General features: G+C 50.1%; 3 protein-coding genes across 8 annotated transcripts in view; 2 read left to right on the top strand and 1 right to left on the bottom strand.

Annotated features, from left to right (window-relative positions):
* Positions 1-2,944: 2,944 nt before the first annotated feature.
* Positions 2,945-7,118, bottom strand: Myd88 (MYD88 innate immune signal transduction adaptor). Of its 2 annotated transcripts, none has more exons than XM_004835248.4 (5): positions 6,684-7,118; positions 5,703-5,837; positions 5,149-5,310; positions 4,882-4,973; positions 2,945-4,623 (listed from the first exon to the last, which is right to left on the bottom strand). In XM_004835248.4, exons 1-5 carry the CDS (start codon positions 7,009-7,011, stop codon positions 4,603-4,605), a joined length of 738 nt encoding a protein of 245 aa, XP_004835305.1. In that variant the 5' UTR covers positions 7,012-7,118; the 3' UTR covers positions 2,945-4,602. The 2 variants fall into 2 exon arrangements, with proteins under 2 accessions (XP_004835305.1, XP_004835304.1); XM_004835247.3 differs by having other exon boundaries at positions 5,130-5,310; positions 6,684-7,011.
* Positions 7,119-8,495: 1,377 nt separating this feature from the next.
* Acaa1 (acetyl-CoA acyltransferase 1) lies at positions 8,496-19,131 on the top strand. Of its 2 annotated transcripts, XM_004835250.4 has the most exons (12): positions 8,496-8,666; positions 8,774-8,867; positions 9,746-9,803; positions 11,805-11,884; positions 12,184-12,226; positions 14,200-14,298; positions 15,282-15,362; positions 16,546-16,736; positions 16,875-17,054; positions 17,333-17,388; positions 17,501-17,646; positions 17,955-19,131. In XM_004835250.4, the coding sequence occupies exons 1-12, from the start codon at positions 8,496-8,498 to the stop codon at positions 18,028-18,030; spliced, it is 1,275 nt and encodes a 424-aa protein (XP_004835307.1). In that variant the 3' UTR covers positions 18,031-19,131. The 2 variants fall into 2 exon arrangements, with proteins under 2 accessions (XP_004835307.1, XP_087072677.1); XM_087216551.1 differs by lacking the exons at positions 8,496-8,666; positions 9,746-9,803.
* Positions 19,132-25,666: 6,535 nt separating this feature from the next.
* Positions 25,667-26,321, top strand: part of Xylb (xylulokinase) — a 42,953-nt gene continuing 42,298 nt past the window's right edge. For all 4 annotated transcript variants that reach the window (XM_087216529.1, XM_087216527.1, XM_004835244.4 and 1 more), the window contains exon 1: positions 25,667-25,820. In XM_087216529.1, coding sequence (XP_087072655.1) covers positions 25,764-25,820 — 57 coding nt within the window. In that variant the 5' untranslated portion in view covers positions 25,667-25,763. The remainder of the gene's footprint in view (positions 25,821-26,321) is intronic.

The following is a 26,321-nucleotide window of genomic DNA, read 5'->3' as shown; positions in this document are numbered from 1 at the left end:
AATAATGGTCACATTTATGTCATATATACTGTGAATTTTTTCCCTCATAAGTTGCTTAGATATTTGAAAACATCAGTCATTTCATACCAGTATACTTTGGAATTGGTTGAGGACAGATATGGAAATTTTAAAAAATATATTATTACTATGATATTGTCTTTTTTTGGGGGGGGGCCGGGGATCAAACTCAGGATCTTTCACTTGCCAGGCAGGCGCGACACCACTAAGCTACATCCCCAGCCCATGATATTGTCATATTTAAGAAAATCTGTAATACTTTTTGGGCATCACCAAATACCCAAATTTCTCTAATTATTCTCAGAATATCTCTTTTTCTGTTGTGTCAAAATACAGATGACATAAAATTTACTACTTTAATCATTTCTAAGCATACACTTCAGGAGTGTTGTGTATATTCACATTGCTGTATAACCAGTCTCCAGACCTCTGTTCATCTTGAAAAACAAAAATTGTATATCCAATGAATAATAGCTCCCCATTCCTCCATTCCACAGGCCCTGGCAACCACCATTTTACTTTGAATTTGTCTACTCTAGAGACCTCAGAATCATACAGCATTTGTTCATTTGGCCTATTGAACTTAGTACCAGGTTTATTAATGTTGCAGTATATGCTGGGTGCCCTTCCTTTCAAAGGCTGAATGATACCCATTATGTGTATACACCACATTTTGTTTATCCATTCATTGGTCAATAGTCACTGGGTTGCTTCCACCTTTTTGGCCACTCTGAATAAAACTGCTACAAGCAAGAGTATACATGTATCTCTTCAAGACCTTGTTTTTAATTCTTTGGGGTATGTACTGATTAGTGGAATTGCTGGATCATATGACAATCCCCTTAATTTCTTGAGGACCTGCTTCTTTCCCTAAGAAAATTGCACAATGATTTTTTTTTTGTTTGGTTTTTTGAGACAGGGTGTCACTATGTAGTTCAGTCTGGCTTTGAACTCACTATGTAGGCCAAACTGGCCTCAAACTCACAGTGATCCTCCTTCCTCAGCCTTCTGAGTACTGGGATTACAGGTGTGCACCACCATGCCTCGCTGGTCAACATTCTAATTTCTTTTTATCTTCACCAACATGTGTTGTATTCTGGACTTTTGATAGTAGCCATCCTAATGGGTGTGATGTGGTATCTATCTTACTGTGTTTCTGGTTGGATTTCCCTGGCTACTGATGTTGAGCATTTTTCGTGTACCTATTTTCCATTTGTACACCTTCTGTGGAGAAATATCTGTTCAAGTTGTTTGCCCATTTTTTAAATCATATTGACTTTTTGTTGTTGAACTATATAGGGTTATTTTTTTACATAGAATTCCTAATTAACTGCAATCTCCCCTTCTGCAGTTTTATTTACCCACAATCAACCTTGGTCTGAAAATATTAAGTGGGAAATTCTAGAAATAAACAATTTTTGATCTTTTAGTTGACCATCATTCTAGTAGCGTGATGAAATCTCTCGCTGTCCCTATTTCTCCTGAACTGGGCAGGAAGTACCCCTTTGTCCAATGTATCTGTGACGTGCACACTACCTGCCTGTTGGTCACTTGGTAACTGCATTGGTTATGAGACTCAAATCAAGGTATCAACATGGTACTATATAGGGTTTGGCACTTTCTGCAATTTCAGGTATCCCCCGGAGTCTTAGAACATATGCTCCATGGATAAGAGGAGGATCACTGTAAATTCTGGATTAATCTTGACCTGAGATCATTTTTTTGCACTTGGTCTGTTTAAATCACAAGCTAACAAAGTCATCCTATACTAGTACATCTTCTTGTTGTGACTCATGTCTTACATAATCTGCAGGAAATCCCTCTCTGTGTTTCTCTCTCTTGTCATTGACTTGTGGCAAAGTCCAAATCTATTTTCACACCGAATTGCCCTTCTGTATTGTAACTTTGTTGCTACTCTCCAAAACTTCCTGCTTTTGTCTTTGGAAATTACAGCAGTGAATCTTCCCAATGGCAATAAACCCAAGTCCATCTCCCTGGATGTGGATGGCACAAGGCAGATACTGGAGAAGTTGCCAGGGACAAATGGAGGGGAAAGTCCTGCCTCAGGACTGCTGTGATAAACAGAGCCTTCCCAGATGTGCCCAAAGGTCAGGAGCCAGGCCAGGGAGCCCACAGCAGGCAGGTGCCCCAGGAACCACTAGGGAAAGCTGCAGCCACCAATGCCTCAGAACTCTGACATGGCACTGGAGTTTGTCTCTGGGATTAGGATTATGGCCAGAATTTTTGGTTGTTTGTTTGTATTTTCAAAATTGAGATGGGAGTTGTGATGCATACATGTAATTTTAGCACTTGGAGGCTGAGTCAAGAGGAGTGCCGCAAGTTTGAGGCCAGCCTGGGCTACACAGTGAGTTCAAGGCCAGTCTGAAATACATAGCATGATCCTGTCTCAAAAACCAAACAAAATTTAAAAATTCTAGATTGAACAGTGAAATAGTAGTATATTTTCCTTCAAAAATAGATCAGTAGCTTTGTCTGACACAAATATGACCAAGGAAGACATCTGGAACAGCTGAGTCCTCAGGAGATGTGGGATGACAGTGGGGTCCTTCAGACCCCTCAGAGCCTAGAAGAGCAGTCCGTGCCCACTGGAGGAGCCAGGACCCAGGATACGGCACAATCCAAAAAAGACCCAGCCTGGCAAGAGGAAACAGGCCGTAAGCATCTGGAGCTCAGGCCAGTGCTCTTGGATATGCCTGCTGCCCTGCTGAGGCCTGAGCCAGTAAGAAAGGCCCCAGCTGTCTGAAAGCCCCTGCCAACCCCCACTAGAACCTTACCCAACAGACCAGCTCCTCTTACCTGGGAGAGTTTACTCCAGGTTACTGCTTGGAAACTCTTTACATATGCGCGCACGTGAGCGCGCGCACACACACACACACACACACACACACACATGCACACAAACAAATGTGCCTTCCCAAAATAGAATATTCTTTATTATAAACCAAGAATACAGAAGGAGAAATGGCAAACATGGGTATTTCTCAGATGTCTTTGAAATTCCTACAAAGCATATGAAACAGGTGTAGAAGATATTATCTCCAAATTGCTTTAAAATGCCCAATATCAAAGGGGGACAGATGCATGGCATCTAAGTGTTTCAACAAGATCATGTAGGCTGGCCTCCATTCCTTCCCAACACAAGGAGAGAAAGTACCTTGTTCCAGCCTGGCTGAAGGTAAAGCAGAGAAGACACTTACTCACTATTGAATGTGGGGCTCTGGAGTCTACCCTGGGGCCCAGAGACCTGGGACCATGACATTTTCTCCCTGATACACAGCTTGATGGGAATGTACAAACTGCCTCATGAGGAAGAAAACAGCCAGGTCTACAGCACACTTACTTTGTGAAGCCAAGCAGCTCTCCTCTGCTTTCACTTCACTGAAGGTATAAATGCTGGCACATCTGGCCTTTCCAGAGTTTGGTTTCAGTGAGTATAGAAAAGAAAGAAGAGGAATCAAGAGTGCCCCGTTTTTATTCAGAAACATGGTCAGATCCCCCAGATGGTGGGACTCACACTTGTGGGAGGTGCACTATGCACTTATCTGTGTCTGTGAGCAAGATGGTATGTGGCCATGTAAGCACAAGCTTTGAGGTGAAACACCCTTGTGTTTGTCAACAAACAAGGCAATCAAGGGAGCTCTCTATGGGTGTCCCAGGGAAAAAGGGTCCCTGTGACACTGCCCTGGTGACCCAGCCCCAGAGCACCTATCTGATGGATATGCCAGAGGCCAGAATCCTATCCTATCCACAGAACTGAGGTACGCTCACAGGTATCTGGACAGGTGGAAGTAAAAGCGGCCCCAGCTGCTCAGGGGACTGCTCAGGGATCTTGAGGCCTTGCCACTACTGAAGGTAGGGCAGAGGCTGGGAAGAGTCAAAGATCCAGATAAGAGGAGGCCCCATTAGAGAATCATGCTCAAGATGGGATACCCCGCTGGGATCAGCCTGCTTCCCCATCTGTCTTATGAAGAGGAGGAAAGAGGATGCAGGGTGGCAATGAGGTACCAGCTGGCCCCTAGTTCCAGCAGTGGTCATCATGTAGTCTTGGAGAGGCCAGCTCTCCCACAGAAGAGCCAGGGCACCGCTTCACCACTTGCTGCAGTGATTCAAAGGAATCTGACTGCCTGATCCCCACATCCTATTTCCCAGATGGGGAAAATCAGGCTGAAAATGTATGAATGGCTTCAAGGTGGCTTGGCTGGTCCTCTAATTAGTCCCAACTGATCCTGTTCATCACTGTTCTGGCCACTTGCAGCCACTGGTTTAATGCAAGACCTAAGACTTGTTGTCCATGCAGATGTGTCGGCAGCTGGCACCCCTACAATGTAAAGGCATGTAGAACACAGATTCCTCCTACAAACAGAAGAGGCAGCAGAAGAGCACAAACAGGCAGATAGATGCAGGCACCTGCAGGGTCCCAGAGCTATCTTCAGGGTAAGGACAGGGCCTTGGCAAGGCGGGTCCAGAACCAAGACTTGGTGCAGGGGTTGGTGTAGTCGCAGACTGTGATGAACCGCAGGATACTGGGGAACTCCTTCTTCATTGTTTTGTACTTGATGGGGATCAATCGCTTCTGATGTGCACCTGCCAACCAAGGGTGCAGTGCTGTCACCAGGATGTAATGAAATAGTCCCAGTCCCCAAACCAAGGAATAACACCAACTCTTCCTCAGCTAGGTAGTACTACATAGAGAGGCACACAGGTGCAACCACACACTCGCTTCGGTACACAGAGATCTGTAGTTGTTTCTTGGGCTAATTCTACATCCCTGAGGCAGGGAAGGCTGGTATTTTAAGGCTCCATCTACCCACTCCTCTCTGGCCAGGATAGGGCTGAGCTTACCTGGAGAGAGGCTGAGAGCAAACTTGGTCTGGAAGTCACATTCCTTGCTCTGCAAGTAATCATCTGAGACAACCACCACCATCCGGCGGCACCTAAGGGAAAGTGGGCAGGCTGCAGACTGTGGTAACTCACTTCTGCATACCTCCCCGGGGACAGCCTCAGGGGTCCTCTTATGCTAGGGTAGGCAGGAAAATCCCAGCATTTGGGTTTTGCACACCACCCACCTACCCCCTGGACTTCTACCCAACCTCTTCTCAATGAGCTCACTGGCGATGGACCAGACACAGGTGCCTGGCAGGACATCACGGTCAGACACACACAACTTCAACCGATAGTCTGTCTGCTCCAGTTGCCGTATCATCTCCTGCACAAACTGGATGTCGCTGGGGCAGTAGCAGATGAAGGCATCGAATCGCTCTGGCACTTGGCCTGGGTGCAGAGCACAAGAGTGATGGTCAGAGCTCACAGACTGCCAGGGAGGAGTCCAGCCAGGAGTCTCCCATCTAGGCAACTTGGCGCTGAGCCCTGCACCCATCCCACAGTGACATGACACACATGAAAAAGTGCCCTTCCCATCAAAAGAAAGATGAGCCCTCCTGGGGACAAGCCTGAGTTAGCCATAACACAGACACATCATTTCATGAGAGTCTCAGAGCAATTCAGAGATAAGATGATTACACCATTTCTTAGGTGGGGAAACTTAAGCTCAGAGCAGTAAAGTGATTTGCCCAAGGACCCACAGCCCATCTGCTTGCAACGTCCATGCTCTGCCTATGCTCCACCTGTCCCATCTGTGCCATGGAACAGTACTGATCCCTTACCCAGTGGGTCATCAAGGGTGGTGATGCCAAAAGGCTCTTCTGTTCGTGGGACACTGCTGTCTACTCTGGCCACTTGTAAGGGCTTCTCAGACTCCTCCTGCTGTTGCTTCCAAATGTACTTTTGGCAATCCTCCTCTGAGGGGAAGAGATAGGGTGAGTCAGTCTACCAAGGGGGCCCTAACCCTCCACCCAAGGTTTTGCAAAATCCTTTTCCACACAGTCCAGGATTCTAAATTACCTCCGCCAGGATGCCGCCTTTGTCCCACCTCCCACCTACCAGACATTGGTCAGTTTTACAGCTTTGACAAGCTGAGCATACCCTCCACCCTCCATCCCCAGGGCTCAGGTCCTCCCAAATGGATGTCAGTGGTGTTATGGACATCTGGGAAGCCACCAAGGTGAAGCTTGTGTCTCTTGTATCCCTTGTCCTGGTTCCCTTCCTAGGACCCTACAATGGAAGCAAGGTCTGATTCTTCCAGGAGCTAGGATAAATGTGAGCAGGGAACTGGCAAAAAAAGGCCAGGTTTATGTCTTGGTGAAGGCAGCAGTCCCTAACCAGAAGGCGCACCTGCTGACTGCCTGTGCAGGTACCTTATGGGAATGCCCGTGAGTGACAGAAAGGGCTGCATTTCCCGGGCACCTGAGGCTTCCTAGACCATAGGCTGCTATTCCCTCACTTGTCATATTTCTCTGCCTGACATAGCTCTGATGCCCCGAGAGAAGCCTGATTCTGACTTCTGACCCAACCCAAAAGCCTTTGCCTAAACTCATCCCCTACTTTCTCCCCATCTCCGGGTCATCCCCACCTTTCAGGGACACTGACAGACAGTAGCGCAGGCTTACCCCAGCTACCGCCCTCCCCCATCCCCACGCCTCGTCCCTTCTCTGGAAGGAGGGTCTATCCTGGTGAGACTGGCTGCGGAGACCGGTGAGGTCAGCCTCCCCCACTGGGATACAAGGCCAGGAAGCGGGCGTCCTCACCAATGCTGGGCCCCAGCTCCACCAGCACGTCGTCGCGGCCCAACTTATTGAGCAGCTCAAGCAGCCGGCCCACTGACGTTCCGGGTCGTCCCTGCCAGGCGTCCAGGAGGCTGCCGGTGGGGTCGACACGCGTCTCCAGCTGTCGGATCTCCAAGTAGTCGAAGCCCATCTCCTCTGCCAGCACCGTCCAGTCGGCCGCCACCTGCGTCCGCACGTTCAGGAACAGCGACAGGCGTCGGCGCACTCGAACGTTAAGCGCAGCAAGGGGCAGGGAAGATGTGGATACGGCTTGGGGCGCAGATCCCTCTCCGGGGACGCACGAAGCCATGCTTGCCCAGTCTCGAGTAGCGTCGCTGGCCTGGCTTCCCCTTCCTCTCGGGCTCCGCCCGCCCCGCCCGCTTTCGCTTTCCGAGAAGCGCCGCCCCGCGCGGGGTGCCGGAATGGGGCGCCCCTTCCTGCTCTCGCGGCCTGGGAGCGGCGTGAGAACTCAAAACCTGCCCTTTGAGGTTTGGGGAGGTCGACTGCTGGTAGTGGGGTTGGGGCGGGGGCGAGAGGAAGCGACCCTCGAGGGGGTTGTAGGAAACCTTCCCTTGGGGAGGGGTCCTGCTGCCGAGAATGGCAGGCGGAAGACCAAGGGGAGGTATCAGGTCCACCCTGGTCTCTGGGGCCACACAATCCTGAGGCCACTCGATCCTGCCAGTAGAAGCACAGGGAGAGACCAGCTGTGCATGGGGACAGGAATGGGAAGGGGCTCGCAGACTTCTGGAGTCTGAGCCCTCAAAGTGGGGCGCGGGGCGGGGGGTGGATTTCCCCAGGGCTGGGATTCACTGAGTAGCCTGTCCTTCCCGGTCTGGAGCAGACCTAGTAGCACCCTCCAAAGTCTCAGGTAAACACATGGCCCCCTGCCCCTGGGAATGGGGTTCACCTAGTCTTGCAGTCCAGACCTGGGAGCCCCGGTTCTTTCAACACGTATTTATTTACTGATCACCGCAGTGTCAAGCACGTTGCAGGCACCCGGATACAGGGTACCTTTTGCCTTGGTATCGTTGCCTTCCTCCTAGCGGGGAAGGTGAGCACAGATCAGATCGCCCATGCGGGTGCAAAACTGGTGTAAGTGTAAGGTGGTCTCCACAAAAATAAGCGCGTATTTTAGCAAAATCCTTCCTCCGTGCAGTCCGGGAGTCTCAAATTCCCTCTGTCTCCTGGAAAGACACCTCGAGAGAAGCAACCTCGAGCAGATGCCAGCGACTTGGAAGTATTTAGGTCTTCGGGCTCAGGTCCTGGGGCCCGGGGCACTGCCCAGCTGACAAGAAAGTGGAACAAGAGCTCGAGTCCCGACGGCCTTCAGCACCCACTTCCAGAAAGCGCTCGCAGGGGTCCTGGCGGCCCAGGTTTCCATTTGGCACAGGGCAGTGGGCGGGACTTTGGCGGGGGGGGGTGTGTCCCAGTTTAGGCCAGGTTCCCTCCCAGACGCCCAGGCTAAAGCTTGGCCTCAGGTTTGGCAACAAAAGGTTGTGAAAGTGGGGGAAATTTTCTAGGCGAACCGGAAGGCCAAGTAGGTGGCACTTTGTGTGGAAAGACCTAGGCGGTGCTTGTGAGACGAAGTGATTGGCGGCGAGGGCGTGTCCTCAGGCAGTTCCTTCTTCTGGTTGGCTGTGGCAAAGGTGGGCGTGACCTCTGAAGAAGGGCTGTTTGCGTCGGACCCTCTTCCGGGCGCCGAGCAGTTTGCATCTGCGTGGGCGGAGGCTTTTCTTTCTGTGTGGCTGTTCGCTGAATCCTGATCATTAGCTGCGCAGGTCCGCAAGTGGCGAGATGTTGAGGCTGCAAGTGGTGCTGGGCCACCTGAGCGGTCGGCCTCAGTCGAACCTGGCGCTGCAAGCCGAGCCGTGCCTCAGTGGCTTCCCGCCGGCCTCGGCCGCGGACGTGGTGGTGGTGCACGGACGCCGCACAGCCATTGGCCGAGCGGGCCGCGGCGGCTTCAAGGTGAGGCCCTAGGGCGAGCGCCGGGGTGAAACGACCGTGTGCGGCCTGGGATCCTCCCTAGGCCGGGGGTGTGGCAGCCGGGCTCATTGGGCTGCATCCCACTGCAGGACACCACCCCCGACGAGCTCCTGGCAGCCGTCCTGACCGCGGTTCTGCAGGACGTGAAGCTGAGGCCCGAGCTGCTGGGAGACATCACCGTGGGTGAGTCCGCCACCGCCCTCCCCCCCCCCCCCCGTCCTCCCGAGCCCACACTTCTCAGCCCTAGTTTTCACGGATAGGACAGGCGGTGGACTCCACTGTCTGCGGGCGTCCTGTGACACAGTCATCCTCACCTCAGACACTCCCGCACGTGCCTCCCTATTAGGGGTGACAGAAAACAAGAATCCTAAGCGGACACGTTCTCACACCCAGGGGCTCCCAGACAACCTAGGAGACAGGAGGCAGGGTTCTCTACCACCCTGACGTGCGGAGAGAAGAGGGAGAATGTCAGAAACCCTCTAGTACAGCAGCTCAGGTACAGATGGAGAAACTAAGGCTCAGCGAATTTGCCCTGAAGCTGGGATGTGAACCCAGAGCCTGGACCTTCTGTCCAACCTTGTTTTTCACTCTATCCCTCTTCCCTTGAAATATAACCAGTATGGATCACAGTTTCATTCACGGGTGCCAGCTTGGGAACCATGGTTTCTTCCTCCAGCAAGCCTAGGAGGAGAATACTTGGTGGAAGTGTCCATTTTCAGAATGTCATTTCCCTCATCACAGGACCAGTTTTGTTAGACTTGAAGCTTTGCCTTGTAAGGTTCCTCTTTCCTTAAAGCCTTCTAACCCCTAACTTTGAAGGGAAGGCCACCTCTGCTGATTTAAAGAGTGGGGTATAGGAGAAGCAAATTTGGGACCTTCTGCTACTGGGGCTGGTTTATGACAGGACAAGCTGTGGGATCACTCTCTTCAGACCCTGAAATTCTAGAGCCTCAAATGATCCTGTGGAGGGCTAAGTTCCTGAAGAAAGACCTAGAATATGTCCTCCCTGATACTCATAGCTGTACTGTACTGCTCTAAATAAAGGGTTTTTTTGTCCGTAGGAAATGTGCTTCAGCCTGGGGCTGGGGCCTTGGTGGCCCGGATTGCCCAGTTTCTGAGGTAATTTTTTTTTACTTCTGGCTGTGGGTTGCCCTTTGTATCTCTTGAGCGGGTTCTGGCCGCAGAGAATACAGCCTACAGGTAGTGGAGAATGAGGTTGGACACCACACAGTGAGGTAACCAGAGTCTTTACGACCCCACTCTTGTGGACCCAACCTTTCCCCTACTTTGGGAGGTATTGTGCTGCCCTGCCCTGAACCGAGACACATAGGACTTTGGGACCGGAGCTAAGGTTTTCTGTGCCTTGATTTTGAGTCAAAGCCAACTTGTTGCTTACCTTTGATGAGTGTGGAGTCTGTCCTCATTGGCAGGAAAATAACCACACAAACAGGCTGAACCGTGACTTTGCTTCCTTTGCAAGTTGAGCATCCAGGAACTGTAGTCCCTACCAGCCTATCAGCAGAGGCTTAAGCATAGGGCAGAACCTTGGAGGAGGTGAGAGGATGGAGCCCAAAAGGAGCTCTAGTCACCTTGCCCTTCAGCTCTTGCTCTCCCAAGGTTGGGAACCAGTGTTTAAATTATTTTAACATGTGACTTTGTACTTATAGCTGCATGTAGTAGAAATAATACTGTAGAAACACGAGCGAGAGACAGAATAGGAAAAAAAAACCTGATCTGAGTGAGGTTCAGACTGCTTAGGGTGCAGTTCAAGGTCTCTCTCTGTCTGTAGATTTACCTTCCCGTCTTACATCCCAGCTGCTTACTCACCTGGACTTTTTGTCCTTCAACCAGTCTGTCTGCCTACTGTCTTCCCTGTACTGTTCATTCTGCCCCTTGGGGTGCTGTTCCCCCCTTCTGTCTCTGCCCCAGCTAAACCCTGCCTAAACAGTCTCACCATTTGGGCATGGCTTCCCTGAACTCTTGGACTTCAGATGAGAGACTTTCTGCTCCGGTAGCTGCCACTTCTCTGTGATGTGGCTGTGACATAAGCCCTGTTACTGCAGTCCCTGTTAGTGGATTCATTTTCTGTGTGTTGGTTGGGCATCCTCTGGGCTCAGTATTGTAAGCATCTGAGCATCCTTTAGGTGGTGCCTCATGTACCATAGGTATTTGGTGAAAACTGGGAGGAGTTTGGCAGGTCTAGGAGCCCATCCACCTAGGGGGCCTTCTGCAGAACCTGGCCCTGCCCCTGGTACAGGGATTCCCTAACCTACCCACACATCAGAATCACCAGGCTGTATTCATTCCCAGAGGTGCTGAGTGGGTGTGAAGAAAGCTGGAAATGTCCCCAGAGCTTTGTTCGGTTGATCAAGGCAGGTTACATATCCTGAGGGCAGCCCTGCCAGCTCCCGCAGCTGGGCCCAATGTGAGCACCAGGGGAGCCTCAGAGAAGGGGTGGTAGAACAGTGGTGCCTATCAGAGCTCTTCCTGCAGCTGGGAACTGAAGGCCCAGCTGTGAGAGGATAGATACTAAGGTTGAGGGGTGGGGCTGTTTGCTTTTCTTCTTTGATCCTGTCCCAGCAACAGTCTCACAGTTCTATTCTTTGAAGGAAACAGAGATGTCTAGTTTTCATTGTTGAATCTTCAGAGGGAGGGACAAAATGTTCCCTATGGTCCAGACAGGTTTCCCTTGCCTTGGGTTGAGGAGAATCATAGGATGGGAGGGGATGTGCTTATGAGAGAAATCGTCTTCAGAGACAGGGTCTGCCCAGAGCTGCCCACCCCAGGTTCCATGGATCTGCCAGGTTGGGCTGGGTCTGGTGACATCGACTTGTAATCCCAGTACCCCAAGAGACTAATGCAGGAGGATCTCAAGTTCAGGCCTGGCCTGGGCAACTTGGCAATTTAGTGAGGCCCTTAAAATAGGAAAGGAGCTAGGGATGTAGCTCAGTGCAAAGGCCTAGGGTTCAGTTCCCAGTACTGTGAAAAAGAGTGGTTGTCCCCCCCGGCCTACACACCCTCTGATCGAGGACAGTGGTGTGGCCCAGGGGTATAGGCCTATTTTCCACGAGAGCCTGGCAGGGCAGGGGACTGACTGTGCCATCTCCCCTTCTGTTGCAGTGGTATCCCGGAAACTGTGCCTTTGTCCACTGTCAATAGACAGTGCTCATCGGGACTGCAGGCAGTGGCCAACATAGCTGGTAAGTTGTGGACAAGTGGTACCCGTGGTCATGGCCTGGCCTTGCTGCTGACCCCACAGGTTTGGGTCCATAATGTTGCTGCTCTGGGCCAGCAATATGCATTTCTGCCAGAACTCTGAGCACAGAAGGAGTGCAAGAGCAGCCCTTGCCACTGCCCCAGGTCTTTTTTGGATTCCCCTGGGTCTTTGTCTTTGAGACTGTGCTGAGTCTCACTTAGAAAACAGGTGGGGAAGGGACCTTGCTGCTCCCAGGACAGACGCCCTCTGGCCAAGAATGGTTATGAAATGCTTTTGTTGCAGGTGGCATCAGAAATGGGTCTTATGACATTGGCATGGCCTGTGGGTAAGAATTTATTTTTGCTGGGGTTTATTAACCAACTTTGATGATCAAACTAACTCTCTTCTTCTCAGTTCTCTCAGGCAGTGATATCAGGGTTCTCCATTAACCTCTCTGGGCAGCTGCTGGAAGGTGGTTCACACAAATACAGCTTAGAAGTGACCCCAATGCCAGCTGCTCGGGAATGGCTCACATGTGGGCACTAGTGGGGGAAGGACAGTAGGTCTCTGCTTTCTTTCTTAGAAACCTGTCAGGCTGGAAATATGGGCAAGCACACTGAGAAAATAGAGCACTTGTAATCTCTTGTGTCACTTTTGATTTTTCAGTGCTATTGAGAGTGGAGTGGCAGTTTTGGTTCCCCAAAGCCAGGGACAGCTTCCTGCTTTATAACTGTTCATTTTATGAAGCTGTCTGTCCCCTTGTCCCTGCCCTTGTCCCCACGTGGAAATATCGGAATGCCTTCTAGCTTTTGAGGGACATACCGTAGTCAGATCTCTGATGGTTTGGTCACTGCCACCTCCATCCAGACTTTGGCTGTCTTTGCTGGCAGCATTTAGCAGTGCCTCCAGGGAAGAGAAGGGCACTGGGGGCCAGGCTAGGGGCATCTGGTGTGAGGCAGGCAAGCTCAGGAGGTGAGCATCTGGGTTCTGATGTGTTCTGCTGCCTTTCAGATCCTCTGTCAAGTTTCTTGACAGGAAGCACTGCTGGCCCCTAAGCAGGTCAGGGGTACATGGCACTAGGTTGTCCTGACCTATGTCTCAGTTGGAGAATAGCCACAAACAAGGACTCTGGCACGACAAAGTCCACTGCCTATCCTGCCCTTTGATGTCTTTCACATTCCTTTCTCACTGGGAGAAGAGCAGGTGTGGGTAACTTGACGAGAGGGGCTGGAGCCTTCATAAAAGTTCCTGAGGGGGCTTCTGATTCCCAAGTAGGTTAAGGGTCAATGGCTGGGTTATTACGGATATAGGAGATCACAATCTGATGGTCCCTGTGGGGTTCAGCATGCAGTGTTACCCTGGAAGTCCAAAGTGGTGGGAGTGAGTGCTGGGTATACTAAATTGGGGTCAAAATGGGTGGCTGTGAACAAATTCCACACCACTGAGGATATCAGTGCCCTTGTATATAAAAGGTTATACCTACCTCAGCTCTGTTCAGGTTTGTAAGAGGATTAAATGGAGCCATATCACATCTAGCACCATGGAGCATGCATTATGTGGCTGACAGTTTTTAGCGCACTCATGCCTGAAACGAGTTGAAAATAGTTCTGGGGCAGAAAGTACTCAGTCAAGAACCTGTTATCTTTCTTGAGGCCACGCGCCTGACCTTTCTCTTTTGTCTCTCTGTACTGGCCATCTTCCCTTCCTGTTGGCCCCTTGCACCTCACATGTTTGCAGACTATTTGATGCGAGATCTATGCTTACTTTAAAAACATTTGTCTCAGCTGGGCATGGTGTCACATGCCTGTAGTCCCAGCACTCTGCAAAACTGAGGCAGGAGGATCACAAGTTTGACCCTACCCTGGACAACTTAGTGACTTAGTGAGACTCTGTCTCAAAATAAAAATGAAAAAAGTGCTGAGGATGTAGCTCAGTACAGGCCCTGGGTTGAACCCATAGTACGAAAAGAAAAAGATTTATATTTGTCTCTTTTCCCTCTGCACCTGAGGGGAGGGCCTAGGCACATTGGATGTGTTTCCTGCACTGTGCCACTGGAAGGCTTTCCCCAAAAACAGATGATTGGCTAAGTCAGCAGTTGTACAGGGAAGCGTGACCCTGCCCCAGGATGTGTGGCCGGTGCAGTTCTCTGTCCCGGTGGAAAGAAGTAGAGACAGGTTTCTGCAGCTCTGCAGCCCCAGCTCTGCCTTGCCAGCCACGTGCCTTGCTATGCCTCCCAGACCACCCGCTGGTGTCTCAAGGGCTCCATGTGTTCAGCCATCCCTGGGGGTTCCTACTAGGGCTCCTCTTCCTTCTCCTCAGGGTGGAGTCCATGTCCTTGGCCGAGAGAGGGAATCCTGGAAATATTACTTCATCCCTGCTGGAAAATGAGAAGGCCAGAGACTGCCTGATACCTATGGGGTGAGTTCCCACCCTTAGCTCTGTGTGCTGTGTTCCTCAGCGCTCTGCTTGTCCTGGAGCAGGGGCTCGGGAACTCTCTCATCTCTGTGGCTGGGCCTGCTTCCTTGGGTGTCATCTGCCCTGGATGTGGCTCTTGATTGTGCCCTTGGCTTTTATTCCTGATGCCCCCAAGTGGTTTCAAACACAGCCCACCCCGTGTCACCCTCCGAAATACTCATTTTTGTGGAGGATGATGGCAGCTGTCTCCTAAAGCCTTGGAGGCCGAGAGAGTCAAAAGGGGAGGTTTTGATTCCTGATCATCTGGGTAAGAGATCTTGGGCACTGACAGGTGACATGGCAAATGTGTTGTCTTTGACCAGCACCCTGGTGCCTGAGCTCGGGCCACCCCAGGACTCACAGGCAGGGTGTCCTGGCTCCAATGGGTGTATTAGGAGATTAAGGTTCTCCACGTACTTGGCTTCTTCATATACTGTATCCCCAGCGACAGCCTGGAAAACCAGAGCTCAGGCTGCAAGGCCCAGCTATGGTTCTAGGCTCTTAGGATAAGAACAGACCCCGGTAAGGTATGCAGAAGGCTAAGGTGCAGCTGTTCCAGCGGTGACACAGGCAGCCTCATCTCCCCACATGAAAGCACTTGTCCTCCAGGTATAGGGGCGGTTGGTCAAGCGTTACCAGTTAGCAGCACCCCTCCAAACCCCACTACCCATCTCGTCTGTGCTGAGGCAACTCACTGAGGGAACAAATCCCCTTTGCACTGTCTGCGTGTGGGCTACCCTACCCTTGGTGAGGGTGTCTGTGGGGTATGTGCCCAGCAGTGATTACTCCTTGTCTGTGCCCACACACATCTTGGGGCAGGGAGTGCTACCTCCTGAGTCCTCACTACTGTCTGTGGCATGGACTAGCCCTCCTTCCCTGTGGCCCTGGAGGATCCTGGCCCTCAGTCTGCCAGACCCATACATGCTAGTTTGCCCTTTGTGTCCTAGGCTAACCTCGGAGAACGTGGCTGAGAGGTTTGGCATTTCCAGGGAGAAGCAGGATACTTTTGCACTGGCCTCCCAGCAGAAGTGAGTACTGCTGAGGGTGGGACCTTGAAAGGGCTGAAGAGTGAGGTCTTGAGGCCATCTTGGGTGACCTGAGGTGGAGCTGTCCTGAGGATTCAACTGTCGAGGAGGGCTTTGCAGGCCTGTGCCTTCTAGCTAGAGGTGCAAAGGGGCCAGCACCATTGTGGGGTTTGGTGGCTTTTCTAGGTCCTTTGGCTGACTGTCCACACTGTCTTCTTCCTGGCTGGGTGCCACTTCCTCATCTGTTCAGTATGGGGCATAATGGGGGCCAGGACTCCTTTCTAACTGATGGTGGCTTGGTGACTGGTCATGGTAGCCACTGACTTCTCTGGGGGCCTGGAGTAGGGGCTCAGGATGCTAGGGCCCTGCCATGTTATGTTCTGGAGCAGTGCTGGGTCTGGGGAAGCATCCTGAGGCTAGGCTGAGACTAACATCAGAGAAACTTAGGGGCTCAGGCCTTTGGGTGGCAGCAGGCAAGGTTAGACACCCCCAGCCTTGCAGAGAGTGGACAGTAAAGGAAGCGAGGTGTCTGGGCCAGGTGTGCCTCTCCAAGGCAGGGATTCTCAACTTAGCCTCTTGGGACCAGGTAAGCATTTGAGCATTTGTTGGAAGCTTCGGATTCCTTCCCACTATAATGTCTGTGGGTACTTGTATTTTGTACAAGATTGCAAGGGTCACCCTAACATACCTTGTGCTCCACCACTCTTTAAATATGGAAATACATCAAAGAGGTTAGTCTATATCACTCTAAATTTGGAGAAACTGAGCAATGGGTGAAATTCAGGTGTTGGGGTCCAACAGGAAAGCTAGGACAGATATTCATGTTGCTCCAGCCTAAGTGTCAAAAATAACTGAGCAACTTAGTCCTTTTTGGATGAAGGGCTATAAGGTGAATGGTCACCACTTCCAAACCTCCCCCCCCCGCAAGGATGGGATCAGCCTTGATGTGGACATCTGGGGCTGATCTCAAAGAAGGCCTAGAAGGCCTTGGGTATGCTTCTGCCTCACAGGAACAGGCCGGGGTTCTGAGGAACCCCCAGAAGTCCCTCTGAGTTCCCTCAGGGCCAGGCATGTCCCTGAATTTAGCAGCCTGAGGTTACATGTCTGCTGGAATTGGCAAAAAGCAACGAGAGGAAGGAAGGAAAGCCTAGGGGAGCCTGAGCCTGGCTGTTGATGGTGCTGGCAGGGCAGCAAGAGCCCAGAGCAGGGGCTGTTTCCGTGCTGAGATTGTGCCTGTGACCACCACCATACAAGATGACAAGGGCACCAAGAAAACCATCACCGTCTCACAGGATGAGGGCATCCGGCCCAATACCACCATGGAGGGCCTGGCCAAGCTGAAGCCTGCTTTTAAGGACGGTGGCTCCACCACAGCTGGTAAGCCTGGGCTGGAGCCAAGGTGGCTATTCTCTGAGAGCCTCAAGCAGACCAGGCACCATGGCAAGGTGACCATGGAAGGGCTGGTTCTTCTCAGCCTCACCCTGATGCCTCCCCACCCCAACTGTTTGCCTCTAGGAAACTCTAGCCAGGTGAGTGATGGGGCAGCTGCCATCCTGCTGGCCCGGAGGTCCAAGGCAGAAGAGTTAGGCCTCCCTATCCTTGGAGTCCTGAGGTCCTATGCAGTAGTTGGGGTCCCGCCTGACATCATGGGCATTGGACCTGCCTATGCCATCCCTGTAGCTTTGCAAAAAGCAGGTAAGGCAGCTCTGTCACACCTTAATCCTATGTCCCTCTCCTGCACTGCTGGGGCTAGGTGGGCACAGGGTGGGTGGCCCTGTGGGTACTACAGAGTGAAAGTAGAGCAAGCTCTCACCTCATTCCCAAGCCTCTCTGACCCAACAGCTGGGAACCACTCACCCTTCCAGAAGACAGACATGCTAGGCACTGTGGGCCTTTGCATGGGACGGGGCCCAGGGAGACCCCAAGGCCTACCTAGAGGCTGCTGTGAGCTCAGGTCTGTACCTTGCCTGCAGGGCTGACAGTGAATGATGTAGACATCTTTGAGATCAATGAAGCCTTTGCAAGCCAGGTAAGCCTTGTCTCTCACTGTCGGCTGGGTCTGGGCAGTACAGGGGTAGGGAGCTGTCAGGCCTGGCCGAGGGTGGGACATAGGCTTTAGCTGCTACTCTGGGTCTTTCCAGGCTGTCTACTGTGTGGAGAAGCTGGGTATCCCCCCTGAGAAGGTGAACCCTCTTGGGGGGGCAGTGGCTCTGGGCCACCCCCTGGGCTGTACTGGGGCTCGACAGGTCATCACGCTGCTCAACGAGCTGAAGCGCCGTGGGAAGAGGTAAGGTTATGCCTTGTAGGGTGTCTGAATTTATGGAGGTTGGGGAGGTGAACATACATACACAGCTCTGAACTGGCTATAAGGGCATAATCTGTGCCTTCCCTGAGGGCCAAGCTCGAAAGCAATCCCAGCCCTCAGAGGGTGTCAGCTACCCTGAGAATGTGTCTAGGTGGACAGTGGGGACAGTTTCCCACGGGTCTGGTCTGCTGATTTTGCATCTTCTGTATCCAACAGGGCCATGCAGTTTGGCCTGGTTGGGGTGTTGGACATTGGGCCTCTGACAAACCAATGCGGTTTTGTTTCCCCAGGGCTTATGGAGTGGTGTCCATGTGCATTGGGACCGGAATGGGAGCTGCTGCTGTCTTCGAATACCCTGGGAACTGAGGCCCTGGCTCAAGGCACTACCCAGACAGTCCTGCTCTGGTGGCCAGAGAGGGACACTACAGAAGCTATTCCATGTGGAACAATCAGCTCTGGCGAGGGGCCAGGGGAACAAATCAAGTCACTTCAACTAATTTGGACAGTGTGAACCCTGTAACACAGTATAGGGGTGGGTGGGGCTTTGAGCGGCCCCTGTCATGCCCCAGTAGTTGCATGGGTCACCCAGGCCACAGATTATTATGTAACTTCTGGGGGACAGTGGCCTTGTGAATGAGGGGTGCAATGGATGTAGAAGATGTGTGTGATCTCATCTTGGTGACTGTTTTTTTCTGAGGGCCAGCTTTTGCGTTGCTGGTCTTCTCTGTGCCCCACCTCAGTAGTGACTTAACTAACTGTCATGGTCTCCAAGGTGACGTGGTTTGTCCTTTTTGTTAGCTCTACGGACATACGATGCAGGCATAGCCTGCATCATTGCCCTGGAAGGGGGCTTCTCCCACCCAAGAGCTGCTCAGAGCCCCCATGCCTGTATTCTGACCCAGCAGACCTCTTCTCTGTCCTGGCCATGTTTATTCCCTCACCTGGGGCTGGAGTGAGGGGTAGACACAGCACTCCCTTGTCCCGTGGCCTTGTCCCCACAGTTGCAAGATGCAGGCCTCACTAAGCATGCCTCCCACCACCAGTGGGGGAAAAAAACCTAAACCAAATTTGCTCTATAGTGAGTATGAACAGCAGACTTACACTTTGGTGAGGACAAGCACTTTTTCCTTCAGAGCTCCTTAGAATTGGTTTGCTTAAATATCAAACTTTTCACCAGATGTAAACACAAAGTTAGTTCTCTTGAAAATCTTAACTTCAGCTTCATGGGTTACTTATTTAACTAGAGCCTGGCCCACCCCCATAGTCCCAACCCAGACAAACAAGTCTTCAATTTGCTGTGTCAGGAGCTATATTCAAAATATTTATTTTCTCTGTAAGAGCTTCCCATTGATCTCACAAATAATTTTACCACCTCTGAGATGGAAGACAAAAGAAATACTTAGTTTCTAACATCCCCATATATAAAATTCTAGATACATACAATAAATTAGCGAATCTGAATTATAATCAATTTGTCTATTTCATTCCTTAATGTTTATCTTGGAAGTAGAAGGGATAGGAATCTAAGCTGCCAATATACTCCCAACTTTTCACTTTTAAAACTGCTCATTCAGAAAAAACAACAAAAAAACCTACTTATTCAGAAAAATTATATATAAGCCTGGATAGTTTCAATAATTATCAATACTAATAAGTGCAAATTTAAAGATGTGCAGGATTAAAACAGCTTATCAACTACTGTTAACATTAATAAAGTAAAATATTACTGGAATTTAAAAATGCATCTTGAGAGGCTGAAGCAGAAGGATAAGTCCAGGAGTTCAAAGCCAGCCTGGAAAACAGTGAGACAAATAATAAAATAATGTATCTTGCTGGGTGTAATAGTGTATACCTGTAACCCAAGCACTCAGGAGGCTGAGGCAGAAGAATTTCAAGTTTGAGGCCAGCCTAGGCTACATAGCAAATTCAAAGCCATCCTGGACTACATAGCAAGACCCTGTCTCAGCCAAAAAATTTAAAAAATAATGTGTCAATGAAGTAAGGACATTTTCTTCAGAATTTTTGTAAAGAAAAAGTTTAACTTTGAGAAAAATTAATGTTGGATATGACTGCAAAAACTTGAAAGACTGAAGAAATGTTTGGTGTTATTTCATTGGAAACGATTAAGAATTGGATTTACATTTATTTGTTTTCTTTACAGTGAGTCACTATAATGCTTACTAGATGAAGTTTAGTTTTCTCTGAAAAGCTGACATCTAGTATTTATCCTCAAATGGATTGGTTTTCACTGATTTCTGATGTAATTTATTATGCTGAAAAACATTTAGATTCAAAGAAAACTGAGTAAATAAGAAATCGAAGAGTTACCATGAGAAGAAAATGTAGGCTAATGTCTATAAGAATGCAGTATTGTTTCTCCATCCTTGCGCATTCCAGGTGGGCACATTGACTGGCCATCCTCAGGGTAATTCAGTAGGTCCTGGTCAAATTACTTTGGCACACATAATAGAAATCCTACTTTTGGATGTAAAGTGTTCCTTGCAGTGCTGTTTGCATTGAACTGGAGTCCATCCAAGTGAAGCTCATCCGGGGCCAGGACAGTAGGCTGTGGGTTAGCTAAGTTTTGAATATGATCAACTAGATCTGGGGTACAAATGTTCTCTGCACAGCGATCCTAAAGTCTCAGCAAGCATTTTTAGGTGCTCCTTGGCCAAGAGAAGAAACAATCTGGTTAATCCTAGTATTCTGTTATCAAGTCCTTGGTTCCAAATAGTTTAATCCATATTTATGTCCTAATAACAGTACCTGTTCGAAGAAAATAGTACACATAAATTGGAGGAGAAAATAATACTTTATTTCATTCTTAATCAGAACGACTTACTAAGGGGATGTGTGTACCTATTGGACACTGCACAAGTTCTCAGATTATGGGATCAGATTGGCCTGCACCCATTTTCTGTCTCATCTTGATTTTCATGTAGTACTTGTGTATAAGCAATAGCTTGTAATTACTTTTGTTTATAAAGGCTTGCTGTAAGTTGCTGAAAGTATAGCTTCACAAAGATAGGTTTTGAAGGAGATGTACCACAACCTAATAGTAGAACTGTGAACCACTTTAATTTAGTAGTTCACATGGTGCCTGACATGCTAAGTATTATTGGGGTTCTGGGGGCTCAGAGGAAATTGATACCACAAAAGGTGGCACTCTTGGGGCTGGGGATTCAGCTCAGTGGTTCTGCTGCCTGCCTTGCAAGCAAAAGGTCCTGAGTTCGATCCCTGGTACCAAAAAAAAAAAAAAAAAAAGCTGGCACTCTGGCTTTCTGAGCCAGTGAAGCAGTCTCGGAACCCAGGTCTCTCTGACCTCTTGTTTCTCTTCCAAGTACAGGGAGGGGTTCACTCTGCCTGAAGTTCTCTTACCTAACAAAAATTTCTTCAAAAACACAATGGTCCTAAGTCCCCTCTCTAGTAATCTCATCAAATAACCAGGACATACTAACCAACAGTGGATTCTTCTCTTCAGGTGCAGCTGCAGACATTACTGGCGAGGTTTTAGCTACACAAAAAGTCCTTGTTGAGTGAAGCTCCACCCCTCACTTTCCTGTAGTTTTTACAACCCCCGGTGAAGAAGGTATTTAAGCTCTAACCATCTGGCCCTTTCCTTGAGTTTCCTATTTTGTGTGGTTCCCCTGTACATGTACATGTTAAGACAAATCTGTCATACCTTTCTCTTATTAACCTGTCTTGTTATAGTGGTCTTAGCACAGCCTTTTATAATGGGCAGGAAGGGATCACCCCCTTTTCTGCCCCTACAGAATCATGTTTCTGTAGAAAATGAAAAATATCCACAGCACCCCTATGGGTTCCCTGCAGCTTCCCAGAGCACCTTGGTGCAGTTTGGGAAACAGGATTAAATAGCACTTAAATTTTACGGGCAGGATGTTCATATCCCTGTAAAATTCACTGAAGCCCTAATCCCCAGTGTGATGATTTCAGGAGGTGGGGCCTTTGGGAGGTAATTAGTTATGAAGGTAAAGCCCTTGTGAATGGGACCAGTGCCCTTATAAGAAAAGGAAGAAACACAAGAGCCTTTCTTTCTCCTCTCTCATGCAACAAGGAGGAGGTGGCTGTCCCCAGGCAGGAAAAGAGCCCTAACCAGGAACTGAATCTGACAGCGCTTAGGCCTTAGACTTCCTGGCCTACACAACTGTGAGAAATAGATGTCTGCTTTTTAAACCATCCATCTACAGTATTTTGTGGTAGCATCAGGAGCTGACCAAGACAGACAAAGTTCTGTGGGGCTCCAGTGAGCCTCCTCTTGCTGGGGTTTAACCTTCTACACATGAGTGACAAGGTTTATGGGAGCGTGTAACCTGTCAAATGTCCCACTTCCCAGAAAGGTTCTAGTGGTTTCTATCTACCACATGCCTCTCTAGTCTCCTGTGTCTTTTTTTCTTTTTTTTTTGTATTGGGGATTGAACTCGGGTCCTTGCGCTTATAAGGAAGGTGGCGAAACCACTGAGCTACATCCCTGGCCCTCCTGTGTCTTTGACTAGTTCTTTACACTTCCCTTTGTGTGTGTGTGTGGGTGGGGGGGTTCCCATCTGTCTTACTCTGTGTCCTTTCTGCACATCTGACCCACTCCCACTGGGAGCTGATAACTCCCAAATCATTGTTTTCTGCCCAGACATCTTTCCTGAGGCTCAGCTTAGTCCCCTGTGGCACCCCACAGACACCTCACACCTACCATGTCCTGACTAAATACCATTTTTTCCTCCTCTCCCAGCTGAGGTCTAAGGGAATGGAACCACTCTCCACCTACAGCCTGCAGTAGCTTGCATTGCTAGCAGTTCTTTTCCTCTCCCTGAATTCACACTGTTGTTATGGTCTTACCCCATTACTTAACTTGGGCTGGCCACAGGACTTATGTATGCTGGAAGCTCAATATGCCAAGTACACTATTGGGTATACATTTTCAGGGATCAACAAGGAGGCCAATTTGAGAGGAATCAGTAACTTGAAGTTAAAATATCTGTCCTCATTCCTTGATGATGGATCACATCAGTAGTCTCATTTGGCAGATGGGCTCTTAGACCTCCTATTTTTCCTGTGGCCATAGTGGAGGGGCTGTTATCAAAAGAGGTGATGGGGGCTGGGGATTTAGCTCAGTGGTTCTGCTGCCTACGTCTTAAGCACAAGGTCCTGAGTTCAATCCCTGGTACCAAAAAACCAAAACAAAAGAGGTGATGGATGAATCACCAGGAAAGTTTAGGTGCCACAGCCCATAGGGGGAAGTGACCCTGAACAAGACAGGCCTCCCTGTGAAGCAGATGGGGAAAGCCCAAAGCCTTGGCCTCTAGGAAACATTCATATATCGCCATGGGCCTTCTCACAGACTGCCCACTGGATCACTGCATAATTATTGTATTTAGTGGTTAAACATGTGGATTCTGAAGTCACATTTCTTGACTTTAGGGTCAGCTCTGCCACTGATCTTGGGACCTTGGGCCAACTTAATTTCTCTGTGACATAGTCAGACTGACATAGACCACCATAGGGACAGAAGACAAATGCTTGGACCTTTAACCTGTTACTCATTAAAATCATGATTTGTGATTTTTTTCTACAGTAGTCAGGGACTTTTAAAGTGGTTTTAAAACAAAGCAAGCTAAAGAAACAAATACAAGACTTCATTTGGGCCTACAGATGCTCATTAGATAACTAAAAGCAGAACAAAGCTTAACCTTCATATTGTGTCTGCCTCTTTTGTTATCTTAAAATTTCAGGTCAGATCCCTGCTCAGCTCTACATATAGGTATCAATAATTTTAGGGAGTGTCTGTCTAAAAGTTAGCAAAACAAGATTGGTTAGCCCTAAATTCACATAACCTATCTCATGCCCCTTCAAGACTGAGAACACCAAGATAAGAAATTTACAGGGACATCCAACCAGGAACACCCAGAAGTGTCCAGTCATTGCCCTACACTTACCTCCACTTTGGATGCCAGCAGAGCCTCCACAGGCCTGAGACTGCCCAAGCAGTCATCTCCTGGAGACCGAGTGCCCCTCAAACAATAAGGATCTCTCCAGAGCCATCTTGCAAAACCAGAACAGAGATGGTGATCAACTGGACCCTTGCCCAGCTAACCCATAAAGGCTGGGCATGATCTTTGGTGAGCAGGCCAGCCTGAACCTCTTCATCAGACCTGTGCCCCCATCAGTCCCTCAAGCTGAAGTCACTTTTCTATTTTTTTCTTCCTAACTCTGTCTAATAAATCTACCTATGCCTTACACTGACTTATTGTGAAATGCTTTTCTGCAATGAGTCAGTGGACCTACCAGGGTGAGTTGAGGTCCCTATCTCCTCTTGGGGGGACCTCCTCAGACCCTGTCTGGAGACACTCTGCCTTAGTTTCTCATTCTGTAAAATGAGGGTAATAATTTATACAGAGTAAACATAAGTGAGTTATATTGGTTGCCATCAGAATAGCTATTGTCTGAGTTCTATCTACTTTTCTTTGTTTTGGTACTGAGGATTGTAGATTGAACCCAGGGCTTCATACATGCTAAGCACGTGCTCTAGCACTAAGCTACAGCCCCAGCCCTTAAAAAAAAATTTTTTTTGAGACAGGGTCTTGCTGCATAGCTCAGGATAGTCTCAAACTCACAGTGATCCTCCTCCCTCAGCCTCCCAAGTGCTGGGATTACAGGCATGTGCCACCACCCCTGGGTAAGACAGGGTCTTGATAAATTCCCCAGGCTGGCCTCAAACCTACAGTCCTCCTACCTTCCTCTCTCTTGTTGCTGAGATTACAGGCATGTGCCACTACCCAGGCATTTCAGAGGTTATTTATTGTGAAAGATCATTAGGAATTTTTTGGAGTACCAGAAATGTCCTATACCCTGCCTCAGAGTGTTTATATGGGTGTATTCATACTTTATTTTTTTATTTTAAATTTTTTTTTAGGTAGGTTCTCAATATGTTACCCAGGCTGGCCTTGAACTCCTGGGCTAGGTGATCCTCTTGCCTTAGCCTCCCAAGTAGCTGAGACAACCATCAAACACTTAAGTTAGTATGCTTCATAAAGTTTACTGTATTTTATACCTTAGTTTAAATGTATTTAGAAATAGCACCTAACTCCCAGTATCAATGTGTCCAGCAGGTTGCATAATCGCTCCTGACCAGTATCCAATATTTGGCTATTGTCACAGTGGGTGGTTTCAGGGGCAGGGCCTGGGTCTCCAGTAAGCAGTGAATGTTTTAGAGGACAGGTACTTTGGCAGCTTCTTGTTCCAGCAGTGAGAAGGAGTCCATCTGGGCTCCAAGCCACTCAAGTTCAGCCAGGGAGAGAGACAGACGATCAGACATAGGCTCTGGTGGGCTGGGAGGGCTTCGAATAGGTGGGCATTTGGGAGGGTTTGTGGAAAGAAGTCAGTCCTGGGGATAAGAAGGGTGCAGCCCCGGGAAAGGAAAGTGCCTTCAAGTCTGAAGGGAGTAGTTGACCCCCTTCACCACTCCTGGCACACACTAGACCATTAGTACTGAGACCGCGGAAATGAATGAGCTTCATCCGTGGCGGGATCATGAGCTCTGATTTTAAATACAGAGATGAAATGTGACACACTGGTGAACTACTTGGATTTGCTGAGTTTGTACAGCGACTATCAGAGCCCAGGGCCTCCGAACCCAGGTCGCATTTCCTTCTGACTCCCTAGTGACACCTAGGTGACCAGGGCCACCTAAGCAGTGACAAGTTGGTTTAAAGCTGAGGCCTGTGGCCCAAGAGTCCTCTGGGGAAGCCAGGCTGCGTTACGGCAAGCGGGTGCGGAGAGCAGATGAAACTGGCAAGCAGCCGCTGGGTGAGCGCGGGAGGGAAGCCGATTACACGCGGGGATGGGGGGAGGACGGGGTGGGAGAGCGGTTGGCACACAGGTGCGAACCACAAGGCCCGGGCCAGACGCATTCCCCGCTCGTTGGCCCGGCAGATGGCGCCAGAGCGCAGGCCGTCTCGTGACTTGGTCCCGCGTTCCACCGGGCGGGGCGAGGGGCGGGCCCAGCGTCTCCGGGCGCTGGAGCGCGGCGACAGTCACGCCCCGGGACGGACGGACAGACTGACGCGTGGCGGGACTCTGTGCGTGCCATGGAGGAGTGCGGTGCGCGCCGCTGCTGCCTAGGCTGGGACTTCAGTACGCAGCAGGTACAGTCGCACTGCCGAGGCGGCGGGGCAGGCGAGTAGCACCGGGAGCGGGGACCCTGGGACCGGCCGCGCTGCGGGCTTCCCGGGGCTCCAGCGACCCCTCCCGGTGCGCGGCCGCAGGGCGCGGGTGTGCCAGCCCGCGATGCGCTGCCGGCGAGTTGCGCCCTAGACCCTCACCCTCAAGGAAACGGCGGCGCCCCCGGCGGAACCCGGTGGGCACGGAACGGGAGGTGTCCGGGGACATCGGCTTGCCCGCAGTGGCACCGAGGGCGGGACTCGGAGCCGCTCGGCCTGGCCCGGCAGGGAGCCGACAGACGGGCAGCGCTGCTTGTGCGCCAAGCAGCTACCTGGAACTGGACCAGCTTTTGAAACTTGTTTTTAAAGTGAAATAGGTGCAGTGTACAGTGGACTTTGCCTGTCCTTGGTTGGCACCAGCATGTCCGGGTCCACAGACCTGGGACTGCTGGCCGTCGAAGGCACAGTGAAAACTTGCCTTTGAAC

This window comes from Heterocephalus glaber, unplaced genomic scaffold (genome assembly GCF_053883595.1).
Source record: "Heterocephalus glaber isolate CG9 unplaced genomic scaffold, H.glaber_assembly_v1.0 deba00000122, whole genome shotgun sequence".
In the NCBI taxonomy this organism is placed as follows: domain Eukaryota; kingdom Metazoa; phylum Chordata; class Mammalia; order Rodentia; family Bathyergidae; genus Heterocephalus; species Heterocephalus glaber.
Note: the sequence above shows the minus strand (reverse complement) of the source record. Positions and strands in the feature narration are given on the sequence as shown.

Bases quoted from the DNA above. Each gene is read 5' to 3' on its own strand.
- Myd88 (XM_004835247.3), bottom strand. From the start codon at position 7,011: ATGGCTTCGTGCGTCCCCGGAGAGGGATCTGCGCCCCAAGCCGTATCC. The intron at 5,838-6,683 runs GTGAGGACGCCC...TCTTCCCCTCAG, and splicing joins GGAGCTGGGGCCCAGCATTG to AGGAGGATTGCCAAAAGTAC. The intron at 4,974-5,129 runs GTTGGGTAGAAG...ACTTTCCCTTAG, and splicing joins AGTGAGCTCATTGAGAAGAG to GTGCCGCCGGATGGTGGTGG.
- Acaa1 (XM_004835250.4), top strand. From the start codon at position 8,496: ATGTTGAGGCTGCAAGTGGTGCTGGGCCACCTGAGCGGTCGGCCTCAG. The intron at 8,667-8,773 runs GTGAGGCCCTAG...ATCCCACTGCAG, and splicing joins CGGGCCGCGGCGGCTTCAAG to GACACCACCCCCGACGAGCT. The intron at 17,055-17,332 runs GTAAGGCAGCTC...CCTTGCCTGCAG, and splicing joins TGTAGCTTTGCAAAAAGCAG to GGCTGACAGTGAATGATGTA.